General features: G+C 58.8%; 1 protein-coding gene across 1 annotated transcript; it reads left to right on the top strand.

Annotated features, from left to right (window-relative positions):
- The first annotated feature begins 5,551 nt into the window (after positions 1 to 5,551).
- BTN1A1 (butyrophilin subfamily 1 member A1) lies at positions 5,552 to 12,210 on the top strand. Its single transcript, XM_028503483.2, has 7 exons — positions 5,552 to 5,746; positions 5,949 to 6,302; positions 8,131 to 8,412; positions 9,213 to 9,362; positions 9,870 to 9,890; positions 9,980 to 10,006; positions 10,371 to 12,210. Exons 1-7 carry the CDS (start codon positions 5,668 to 5,670, stop codon positions 11,042 to 11,044), a joined length of 1,587 nt encoding a protein of 528 aa, XP_028359284.1. The 5' UTR covers positions 5,552 to 5,667; the 3' UTR covers positions 11,045 to 12,210.
- Positions 12,211 to 12,242: the final 32 nt, after the last annotated feature.

Below are 12,242 nucleotides of genomic sequence, written 5' to 3'. Positions count from 1 at the left end.
CCCTGAAACCACACTAAAAAAGGTCAGCCCTCCTGAGAGGGTGGGGGTTTTCCTGGACTATGGGACAGGGAAGGTCTCGTTCTACAATGCCCTTGATGGGTCTCACATCTTCACCTTCCCACCCACCCGCTTCTCTGGGCCTCTGAGGCCTGTTTTCAGGATTTGGACACATGAGGCCACTCCCATGACCATTTGCCCAGCACAGGAACAACTGGGGAGGTCCCTTGTGCCTGACCCAGGGCCTGACTCTTCCCTGGAGATCCCACTGGCCCCAGTCTCAGCTGATGGGAATGGGGACCCTCAGACCGAAGAAACGCCTCTGCTTCTGGCTGCCCCGCCTGGAGCTGAGGGCCTCCTGGACACAAACCTCTCAGCAAGAAAACACTCACTGAAACCGTGTTGAGTGACGGACTTCACTAACATTCACTCAGTTTTTCCACATGAGAGACAAGGAGACCAGGGTGCAGACAGTGGGTTAACTTTCCAAAGGTGAGTCAGGGGCTTCGAACAGCTAGAGCTGACGTTTACAGGTAACTTCACATGTACGAGTGCTGTGCTAACTGCTTCAGGTGAATCTCACTCACTCATCCTCACAACCACCCCGTGAGGCAGCCTCATTTAGAAAGTGTGGAAACTGAGGCAGGGCCAAGTTCACTGATGTACATAATTCACACGGAATCTAGTGCTGCTGGGAGATATTCTGCCCCTCCCCCTCCCTCTCGTCTGTCCCTTTGCAGCTGAGTGTCCTGTCGGGCAGGGCTATGGGCAGTCCCAAGGGTCCCTCCCAGGGCACCAAGGGTAAAGGTCACCACAGGTGACTGTGAAGGCCACACCCACTTGGATCCTCCAAGGTCAACTGTCAGAGCCATGGCCCACCCTTCACTGACGGGCTCTGCAGGACCTGTGGTCCAGGGGATGAACTCACAGTGACCCCATCACACAGGCTGAGAAGGGACCAGTGGCCACTGTCTTAACCAGCCTGTGACCTGTGGGCACAGAGCAGACCCACCCCCCCACCTCCCACCTGAAGGTGCTCTGTGAGCAGGACGGTGGGGGGAGGGGGCAGACGAACGTCAGTGGAAGTTTCATCACATGGTGGGACCCACGTCCAGGACAGGGACACCCACCGCTGACCACCCACTGAGGTTCCCGAGGTTCCGGTCACCTGTGGGTCCTGGGGAAAGGCCGCTCTTCCTCCTCATCATCATCGTCACTGTGACTGTTCACTGTGTGTCCCCTCCCCTGGCATGTGGGTGTCATGTCACATGTGTGTTAAATAAAGTAAATAACGTTCACACCTCACGGAGCTCTTTCTAGATTTAACCCCCAGTTAGCTCACCACAGATTCATGGTTTACCTCTTTGCAATATTTCACAAACTCTTTATTGAATTATTTTCTGTTGCCAGTGTAATAAATGAACACACATTTCATGGCCTAACACAAGACAAGCTCATTGTCGCACATCTCTGTAGATCAGACCCTGCATGGCCCTCAATGGGCTGAAACTGAGGTGTCTCAGGCTGGGTCCTTTCAGGAGACCCAGGGACGAGTCTGTGTTGCTGACTCTGGCTGCTGTCAGAGCTGAGTTCCCTGCAGTGACGGGACCCAGTGGCCCCTCTTGCTGCTGCCAGAAGAGCTGAGACCCTCCAGGCTAGGAACGTCTGGGGTCGTTCTCCCAGGGACAGATGTGAGGGGACAAGTCAGCTGAAGGGAATGACAGGAGGACAGACTCCCAGGGGTGGAGTCACTGGAGGTGGGGCCCTTGCTCGTGAGCTACCTGCAGCGTCGATGGTGTCAGAAGGAATCCGGGTTCCAGAGGAGGTGTTCTGGCACAGGCGGGAAATGTTATGCCTGTGCTTTGGGAAGATTATTCTAGCAGAAATGTACCCAGTGGCCCAGTTGGGATCTGCGGACCTGGGAAGGGAGCATCGTGTGGGTGCAGGGGAGCTGGACCCAACCAGACGCTCTGCCATAGTCCAGATAAACAGACAATTCTGGTTTCACTTTCTGCAGGGGAATTTACTGTGTGGGAATTCCCTTCTTCCTTATTTTGTCACTGTCTGTCCCTTCTCCTTATCAACCCACGTCCAGGGACTGTTCCTGTGTGTCCTGTCTGTTGCTTCCCTGGAAGCCCTCACCTCCAACCCTGGTCTTCCTCTGACCCGAGTCAGAGCTCCCCCAGTGAGAGCAGCCTCTTCTCCAGGGGCAGTTTGTGAAACCAGTTGGTGGCAATGATGTAACTTGCACCTGTTTGAGATGATGTATAGCAGCTGTAAGTAAAGACAGGAAAGAAACCTGCTTTTGATGGAGGGGGCGCCTCTCTCCAGGTGACAGATAAGCTCTGTTCTAGTCAAGTGACAACTCAGCCAGCAGAAACCTGAAGCAGCCACCCAGGGCAACTGTGATTTTATTTATGTATTTTTAGAGAGGGGAAGGGAGGGAGAAAAGGAGGGGGAGAAACATCAATGTGTGGTTGCCTCTTGAGCGCCCCCTATTGGGGACCTGGTCCACAACTCAGGCCTGTGCCTTGGCTGGGAATGGAACTGGCGACCCTTTGGTTTGCAGGCAGACAATCTACTGAGCCACACCAGCCAGGGTGCAAACATTTTCAATTGTATTCAGGTGGGTGGCTCTTCACCTCCCTGGGACTCTGAGCCCCCAACCCCCCATGTTTCAGAAACTCTGGATGCACAGAAATGGAGACGCTGAGGACGTCTTGCTGGTGAGGACGGAGGAGAGTTGTCCTCTTCTCCTCAGGAGACCTGCAGGGCTCTTGGATGGTGAGGGAGCAAGAGCAACAGCTGTGACAAGAGGGGAGCTCGTTGACTGAGTTCATGGCCTGCTGCCAAAGCCCCTGACCTCTGCGACCTTGGGTTTCCCGGAGCCGGTGCTCCGAGGGCCCTCGCAGCCCTGACTCTGCCCCGCCAGGGCAGGTGAAGGGAGAGGCTGCCCTGGGGCAGGTGCAGGGGCAACTCAGAGCAAGTCAGCCCCCCCCCGCCCCCCCCCTCCCCCCCTTCTCCTCGCTCAGTCCCCCTCACTGACAGGCGTCCCTCAGCTCCCTGTCCGCCCCTCCGCTCCCCTGCAGGGACCCTCCTCTCCAAAGGCGTTTCTGGGGCCAGGGTCAGGGCGGTCTCCCCTGCACGGGCCCCAGGGCCCCTCCAGGTGCTTCACGCCCGCTGGTACTTCCTCTGCCCCCGAACCACCAGTCCCTTCCCCAGGCCCCTGGCTTCCCTGCTTGCCCCGCTCAGACACAGGCCCGGGGTGCACAGTGCCGAGAAACTGGACAGGGGCTTGGAAATTAGGGGGATGATGTCACCCTTACAGTGCCAACGTATCGTTGGGTTACATCTGAGTGTCCCCAGGGTGCCCACAGCCTGTGCCCAGGACAGAGCGGGGACACCCAGCTCAGGAAGGAGCCCCGGAGCACAGAGCCCTGGCGGGGGGCGGGGGGGGGGCTCCCCAGCGCTGTGTCTGAGCGTGGCTCCTCCACAGGCTACAGAGATGAGCCCTAAACCCGGGACCTGTGCCCTGTCCGGGGCGTCCCTGGGTCAGGGAGCCGGCGGCTGGAGGAGGGGGGCGGGTACCACCGTCCAAGGCCTGAGCGGGGGCTGAGGGCTGAGACGAGCACAGCCCCACCCAGACTCGGCCGTGGGCGGGGTGGCCGTGGGGAGCAGGGAGGGGAGGAAGGGGCAGGAGAACGCTAGACCCGACAGCGTGTTGGTGACCACACCGAGGGGCCGGGACTCGGTGCTGGGTCACGGAGGGGACGTGCGAGGACCTTCAGGCAACAAGTGGCTGGATCAGATTTGCTTTGGGGAAGAGGTTCTCCTGGGGGGGGGGGGGGGGGAGGGGTCAGTCCTTTGTGGGTCTTAATGATCGTCCCAATTGAAAGGCCAAGGACAAAGTGTGGTGGTGCAGGATTTTTGTCAGAAATATAACACAGTTGACCTCTTTAATTTATACGAAGCACATACAGGTTTATAAGAACTAATAACAGAATCTAAGGAACAAAGGGGGTAGTGAGGGCAGAAGTTGGCCCGCGGAGCTCGCTTCCAGAATATGTTTGATTTTTAATGTGAGACGTGACCCACCTCGCTACCCTGTCGGTGCGGAGTCACACAAAGTGGTGGTTCTCCGCACCCAACCGGTGGTGCGGGGGACAACGGCCTAGGACAGGCCGCGCCCGCCCACGGTGCGGTGGGTTTCAGAAAGGAGCGTTCCATGCGCGTACCCTTTGCCCACGTGACGACGTTTCTTGGAATTCCCCAGAAAATGTGTTAGAAAGTCATCAAAAATGTGGGCGAAGAACATGTGCAAAGCGCACGCTCTGGAGAAGCGAATGCCCACCACGCACCGCAGTCTCGGGAGCTACAGGACCCTCCAGTTTGATGTCACGCAGCTGTTCACCACGTTTTCAATTGTGCAAAAACCTTATCAACTCTGTTTTTATTTTACTCTGTTTTTTAATGCACATGAGCATAAAATAGAGACTGGGAGGAAATATGCCAAAATGTGCGTATAAGTTACCGTTAGGTGCTGACATTATGGGTGATTTCTACTTTTCAAACATTTTTTTGTATTTTTAATTTTTCCGTAAAAATACGAGGTTTAGCCTGAAAAAAGGAACCGCAGGCCTCGTTACTGACTTCCAGGGCGGCCGGTCGCGGCCCAGGAGACGGAGCCGCAGGCGCGCTCCCACGGGCCCCGCAGCCCTCGCCCCCCTCGACGCGGCGATGTGGAGCCAGGACCCCTCCCCTCCGCGTCCGGTGGAATCCGCCCGGCTCCCCCTGGAGCAAGGTCCTCAACGACAACGCTCCCGTGTCGGAGCGAGAGGGGCTGAGGCCTCTCGGCGCGTCCTGGAGTTTTCCGTCGCGTTTCTTCCGTCCAGCCCCGAGCGCAGAGGCCGCTCTGTGCGCCGCAGACGCACCGCGGCCACACGCCGTCCCGTCCCCCGGCGCAGGACTCCCTTCCAAGGTAAATACCTGGGGACCCGGGCGGCGCCCGGAGCTCCTCCCCGTCCTCCCCCTGCGGGCCTTATTAACTGCGCCCGGGCCGCGGCCCGCCTCTCCCCGCGCGCCCTCCTCTCCCCGCGCGCCGCGGCCCCGGCTCGGCGCCCGCGATCCTCCCGGCCCGGCCCGGTGCGTTCGTCTCCCTGTGCGCCCCAAGCCGACCCTCCTCAGCTCCTTCCTGCCCGCGTCCTCCGACCTCTCCCCTTCTCCTGCACTCCGATCCCCGGACTCCACCGCTGCCTCCATCGCTGCATCGATCGTCCTTGCTAAAGGCAAACACCGACTTTCTGCATTTGAAAGAAGAGGGTTTGTTGTTGTTGTTGTTGTTGTTGTTGTTTGTTGTTGTTGTTTGAGCACGGTTGTTCGAAGACTTGCTCATTTAGTTGCACCGCACTAACGGGCACAACGTCTCACCGTCCCCGTCCCCCAAGTCCCCTCGGGGTTTCGGGCCCGTTTGGTTGCGCTACGCGCGCCTGATCGGACTTAGGGGGCCGGGGGGCGGGTGGCAGCGGGACCGGGAGTCCGCACTCGGGGGCGGCGCGGGAGGCCTCCGCGCGAGGACTGGCACCTCCCGACGGGGGGACCGCGGAGAACAGTGTCCGGAGGACCCGGGTCACCTCCTGTCCGTTGTCTCCTAGACTCCAGCGTTGGTGGGAGATGGCAGCTTCCCGCAGCCCCTGCCTGCGCGGGGGGCTGCTCACCCTCCTTCTCCTCCAGCTGCCGCGGCTGCATTCAGGTGCGTACCCCTCTGTCCCCGGCCTGCGGGGCCCTTCGGTTCCCCCCGGAGGCTACCGCGGGGCCCCAGAGGGACTCCGCCGGGCCGTCCCAGGAATAACAGGAACGGTGGCAGGGGCGTGGTCCTCCGGCGGGGACCCTGGTCTCCGTCATTCCTCGGCCCACTGTCCCCATGCTGTGTGACCCGCCGGGTTTTCTGACAGCTCGCTTCGACGTGGTCGGGCCCCCCGAGCCCATCCTGGCCATGGTGGGCGACGACGCGGAGCTGCCCTGCCACCTGTCCCCGAACGCGAACGTGAGCGCGGCCGGCGCGGAGCTGCGGTGGCTCCGGGAGCGGGAGTCCCCCGCGGTGCTGGTGCACCGGGCCGGGCGCGCGCAGGACGCGGAGCAGATGGCCCGCTACCGGGGCAGAGCCGCGCTGGTGCAGGACGGCCTCGCCCAGGGCCGCGTGGCCCTCAGGATCCGCGGGGTCCGGGCCTCGGACGACGGGGAGTACCGGTGCCTCTTCAAGCAGGACGACGGCCACGGAGAGGCCAGCGTGCGCCTGCAGGTGGCCGGTGAGTACAGCGGGTGCCTCTCTCCGTGACTTCCGTGCGGCGTCCGTCTTCCTACGGGTGTCCTTGCAAACTTTCAGACATTCCCCAAATCCCGCGCAGGTTGGACGGGGTCGGCAGGCCTAGCATGGAAGGTGAGCGGGCAGGGGTTGGGGCTGAGAGTGCAGAGGGCCCGGCGAGTTGCCCTTCTTGTAGAAATCTATTTCTCGCATCTCCTGCCTTTTCCTCCGGATTTTAGGATGAGCATTTCCTCGTTGTATTAATTAAATGCATGTGAGACATAAGGGCCCCGTGACACCATTAGTACTCCAGGGGTACCTGGGCGAGTCCCAGACCTGAACACTTACCTGGCGTCTCTGCTTCACCCTCAGCCGAGGCTCCGGTGAGCGACCCCACGCATGTGTGGAAGCTGCTCGATGGGTTAACGCCCAACACCGTGTCCCCTGGTTTCCTAAGGTCCCAAACCATGCCTGCGTGTCGACCCACTCGGAAAAGGTTTTGCTTTTGTCCCTTTTCTTGCGTCAAGCCCAAATTCGGGCTGTCACTGCAAGGAACACGGTAAGCCTTCAGGAGGAAAGTGTGCCCGGGCCTGACTTCCCCACTGCCTGGGCGTCGGGCGGACCTCTTCCTGAGCCGGGTTTCCTCCTGTAAAACCTGGAAACATCTCCCCTGCAAGCGTCTGCAAGTCTGAAACAAAACTAGACAGCGTGTGGGAAACTGGCAACTCTAAAAGCATTCTACACTCGTGCGATGCACTTGTACCTCGGGCTGCTCTAAAACGTGTGGTTTACAAATACATGGCCCTTCGTGTCCGCATCCGAGTGCAGATCGGGTTTGGGAGCCTTGGGTGAAATCTGGGTCCCTGCCTCCAAACGGGCTGCACCCGGTGGCAGCACCGCCTGGAACTCGGTTTTCCTCTTTAGAAAATTACCTTAAACTCGTATTGCAAAACCCTAGAGAGTTGATATCATCAAACTGTCCTTGTCACCTTTTCCGAGTGACAGGCACCTTTGAAAATCTGCTGAGAGTGGCAGGCCTCTTCGTGAGAAATACACACATTCCGTCACACACACATCCACTCGGAATGTGGGTGTAAGCTGATCGTAGTGGACGTGTGTGTAAGGACTCTTCGCTGTGGCTCAGCGTTTTCTGTGCTCTGTGGAAATGCAAGAAAACAATCAGGCTGAAGAGACCAGAAAAACAGATGTTGGTTTACGTTAAGACATAATGGTTGCAGGGAAATGAGGTTGAAACCATTTAAGAAATTGTCTGAGTCAGTATCACAGGTAAAGGAAAGTTGAAAGCTATATCTCAGTGCAAAGGTCCTCCAGCCAGCTCTTTCTCCTCAAGGATATGCCTTATCTTTTGATTTTTTTTTTTTTGAAGATTTTTACTTATTTTTAGAGAGAGGGGAAGGAGAAAGAGAGAAAGAGAAACATTAATGTGTGGCTGCCTCTTGCCTGCTCTGGCCCACAACCCAGACATGTGCCCTGACTGGGAATTGAACCTGCAGCCTATTGGGCCACAGGCCAGTGCTCAATCCACTGAGCCAGGCCAGCCAGGGCTCCATCACCTGCCATTGGTCTTGGTGTTCCTGCTGACTGGACAGGCACCCCATGTCTTCCCACAAAACCCACATGTCAGCCACCAAATTCCAGCTGGCGACACTCTCTAGTGAGGTCATGAAATTCCTCTCATTGACACCTCAGTTTCCTTGTGTAATGGAAAATGGAGAGGAGTCCCCCTCATCCCCCATCCCCTCATGCTTTTCCATCTTGGACTCTGTGGCCCTGTGCCCAGGGAGGAGTCAGACCAGCCCCTCTCTCCGCAGCTCTGGGCTCGGATCCTCACATCCACGTGGAAGTTCAAGGCAATGGGGAGACCCGGCTGGAGTGCACCTCGGCCGGGTGGTTCCCCGAGCCCCAGCTGCAGTGGAGAACACCCAAGGGGGAGGAGCTTTCGTCGGCGTCGGAGTCCAGGGAGCCCGACGAAGAAGGCCTGTTCTCTGTGGCGGCTTCGGTGATCGTCGAGGACACGTCCGAGAGGAATGTGTCCTGCTGTATCCGAAACGTTCTTCTCGGCCAGGAGAAGGAAGTGGGAACTTCCATACCAGGTGAATGACCCCCAGACTGGGCTCCAACTTGATGCAGCTTCCGGGCCACGCCACCTGGGACACCCGTGCTGCGTGACACCGTGGCAGAGTGGTCTGCTTCCTCCACCTCAGACCCCCCCCCCCCGACTTGAGGGAGCCCCACCAACTCACTCGAAGAGTCAAGATTCTGCAGGCAGGAACGGTGCCTGACCGCCCAGAAATTCCAGATTTTCTGTCTTAGGGGATACGGCTCAGACAGAGCAGCTTGGTCCTGGGGGGCCTGCCTGACCCAGAGACTGTCTCCTTGAGGGACCGCGGAGACTAAGGTCCCCTGCCCCCTCCCCGCCCCGTCCCTGCCCTCAGGAAGCAGTTCTTCCCATTGCCCCCCACGTGAGGCCGTGTCCCTGTTCCTCCACAAGGAGGAAGTGTTCCTTGCACTTTGGCCACTGAGTCCTCTGCTGTTGCCAGAGGTGGTGTTTCCGCTTCCTGATGTCCTTCCCTCACCCCCTTGGCCTGGGTCAGCCTCCGCTGATCATTGAGGGGGGTTTCCAAACAACGTCAATGAGTCCACCTTTTCTCTATCTCACAGGTCCTGCCCCCAAATGACTCGTGTTCATCTCCTTTCCTCTCTTTTTCTGCTCTTTCCTACCTAAGGCCCAACACATTTTTGGAAAGCCCGGAGGCACTGGGGGTACTGTTTGGGAGGAAGGGGAGAGGTCCAGGTGATCTGTCTCATCTTCCCAGTCCCTTGGGAACCAGGGGAGAAGCTGGATTTGCTCAAAGTTTCTCAACAAATGTCCGTTTTGGGGACTCGGTTTCAGCTCCCTTCTTCCCAAGACTGACGCCCTGGATGGTGGCTGTGGCTGTCATCTTGATAGTCCTAGGAGTCCTCACCACCGGGTCCATATTTTTCACCTGGAGACTCTACAAGGAACGATCCAGACAGAGGAAGAAGGAATTCAGCTCTACAGGTGAGTAAGCCACTGAATCCCGGGCACCTTGCCAGGAGTGCTCCTGGGTGAGGTCGGAGCCAAGTCCTTGAGGGTAACTGCCAGGGGAAGATACCTGGCTCCGGAATTCTGAGACTCGGGGATCGCACGGCTGCTGAAGTCCGTGACGTGCGGCCTGAAGAGGAGCAGAGGCCGGGTGCAGGGGGCCGAGCGAGCGCTGACAGACAATAGACCCGTGTTCGCTCGCTCCTCCCCCCGAGGCTCTGTCCTCACTTTGCCCGTTTTCCCAGCAATGACTGAAGATCTGAGCCCAAGCCAGTAGGAACTTCCTGCAAATTTCCTAGAAAACAAAACAGTCCTTGTTGTTCATTGTCAACCCTGGTTCAGTAATCGGGCCCAGCGAGCAGTCAGGACTCACAGGCGCTGCTTCGTGCCCCTCCCACCCCGGTCCGCCCCTCCCACACCGGTCCGCCCCTCCCAACCATGTCCACTGCAGAAGGTCACTGGGCATTTCTGTTTGTTTTCCAGAGAAACTCCTGGAAGAGCTCAGTAAGTTCCGACTCCTTGTTACTGCACCCTCAAGATTGCCCCCCCCTTGTATAAAACCTGTGCGTGACTCTCTCTCTGTCTCGTTGCAGAGTGGAAGAAGGCCACACTGCATGCAGGTCAGTGGCGGTCAACTTCCCGAGGGCTGCAGGGTGCCCTTCCCCGGGGGGTCCAAAGTCCTAGTTACTGGGCAGTAAAAGCACCCACACATGGTAGCGATGAGGATAGAGAGGGCAGGAGCGATGGCAAATGGCCTCACGTTTTCCTTGAGGCACAAGCGGCCCTTGGGAGGTGGCTGGGAGACAAGCCCCATCCCACGCAGGGCATTGGGCACCGGGGGCTGTGGGTGGGAGAGGGGAACAGAGACAGCCAGCAGGCCTGATGGCCCCTAGACTGCCGCCCCCACCTTAGGGGGAGGAAGGACAGGCCGTGGAGCCTCACAGTCCCTCCCGCTCACACCCACTTCCTCTCGGCGGCGTCTAGTCGACGTGACTCTGGATCCAGACACCGCCCACCCCCACCTCCTTCTGTACGAGGGTTTCAAGTCGGTCCGGCTGGAAGACGCTCGCCAGAAACTGCCCGAGAAAGCAGAGAGATTCGACTCCTGGCCTTGCGTGCTGGGCCGGGAGGCCTTCACCTCGGGGAGACATTACTGGGAGGTGGAGGTGGGAGACAGGACCGACTGGGCGATCGGGGTGTGCAGGGAGGGCGTGGCGAAGAAGGGCTTTGACCCCATGACTCCCGAGAACGGGTTCTGGGCTGTGGAACTGTATGGCAATGGGTACTGGGCCCTCACGCCCCTGCGGACCCCCCTTCCCCTGGCGGGACCCCCCCGCCGGGTTGGGGTTTTCCTGGACTATGAGTCTGGAGATGTCACCTTCTACAACATGACCGACGGGTCCCTCGTCTACAGCTTCTCCAACGCAGCTTTCTCCGGCCCCCTCCGGGCCTTCTTCTGCCTGTGGTCCTGTGGCAAAAAGCCCCTGACCATCTGCCCGATCACTGATGAGCTTGAGGGGGTCACAGTAGTCGCTGATGCCACGGACCCTTCCCTGGAGATCCCACTGTCCCCGATGGGCGAGGATGCTGCCTCCGGGGACACAGACATGCTTCGTTCTAAACTAATCTCTACCCAGCCCAGCCAAACGGCACCTTAAGGACAACCCCAGCTGAGCCGTTCCCTTTTGCTCCCTGTCTGCCCCCCCTCCCCTGCTGGGGGCCTCAGCTGCCAGCTTCGCCCAGCTCCCCTGCTTCCTGTCACCTAGGGATCCTTAGTCGGGAAAGTGGCATTGCTGTTGCTAGAAAGTGTGGGGTGTAAGACCTTCCAAATCTGTTTCTGTACCAGTGCTCAGGGGCCAAGGAGGTGTCAACTTCTGTTCTCCTACCTCTTGAAGCCAGATCCTAAGGGGGAGGACTTGAAACAAACTCAAGAGAAAGCCCAGGGATTGAGGTGGGGTTAGGTTGTCATGGGGTCCAGAGGAACAGGCAAGCGGAAATCTCAGAGGGTTTTGGGAACATGAGACTGAGGCTGAAACCCCATAAAGAAACCCAGAGGGGACATTGTGATGGAAGAAAGTGAAGTGCCCCCAGGCCAGTGATGTACAGCTGGCCTGCCCCTGCAGGCTTAGGCCTGTGTCTCGAATTTCCTGGGCCCACCATGCAGGGCAGAGGAAACGGCCCTGCTGCTGTGGGGCTGAGCCTCGGGCAACGTGGAGCAGAGAGGAGATGCCAGAGCAGGCCCAGGGTGTCAGCCGCAAGCTGGGCAGAGCAGCGGGGTTATGACAGAACCCAAGGCTGTGTGCAGAGCTGTCTCTCAGACCCTGTTCCCCTCAGCGCCAGCCCACTGCTCCCTCGCCTGGGGGTTGCTCCACCCCCACTCCGTGGGCTCCATGGTCTCCACCTCTCTTCCTCCGTTTCAGAGGCATGTTCAGGAATCACCCCTCAGCGGTACCACCACCACTTCATGGGCCACTGTCGCAGCCTCGGGCCCCCTCAGCCCTCATCCCAACGTCCTGTTTCACCCCACAAGCACAACTGTAGCAGCACCAACTGCTCTCTAATCCCACACGGCGCCCCGTGCACCCTCCCCCCTCGCAGCCTTCCCACCCTCGCCTCTCCTCGGGCCCCCTGAGTGCAGCCGTGTCTCTGCTCAGGGCAGCTGCCCTGATTGCTCCCGCCTGTATTTGCCTTTTCCGTGCACCCCTGGCTTGTCTGGCCAACGGGGCCACACATTTATCTACATTGCCCACTTCGATTGTATTTTCCCAGCGTTCAGATGTATGTCGCCAGGGTCGTAACCTAATAAATAAGTCTGTCTGGTTTCTGAAAGCAGCATCTGCACCCTCCTTTCTTTAT

Source organism: Phyllostomus discolor, chromosome 14 (genome assembly GCF_004126475.2).
Source record: "Phyllostomus discolor isolate MPI-MPIP mPhyDis1 chromosome 14, mPhyDis1.pri.v3, whole genome shotgun sequence".
Lineage (NCBI taxonomy): Eukaryota > Metazoa > Chordata > Mammalia > Chiroptera > Phyllostomidae > Phyllostomus > Phyllostomus discolor.
The sequence above is the reverse complement of the archived record's forward strand: the minus strand, read 5'-3'. Positions and strand labels throughout refer to the sequence as shown.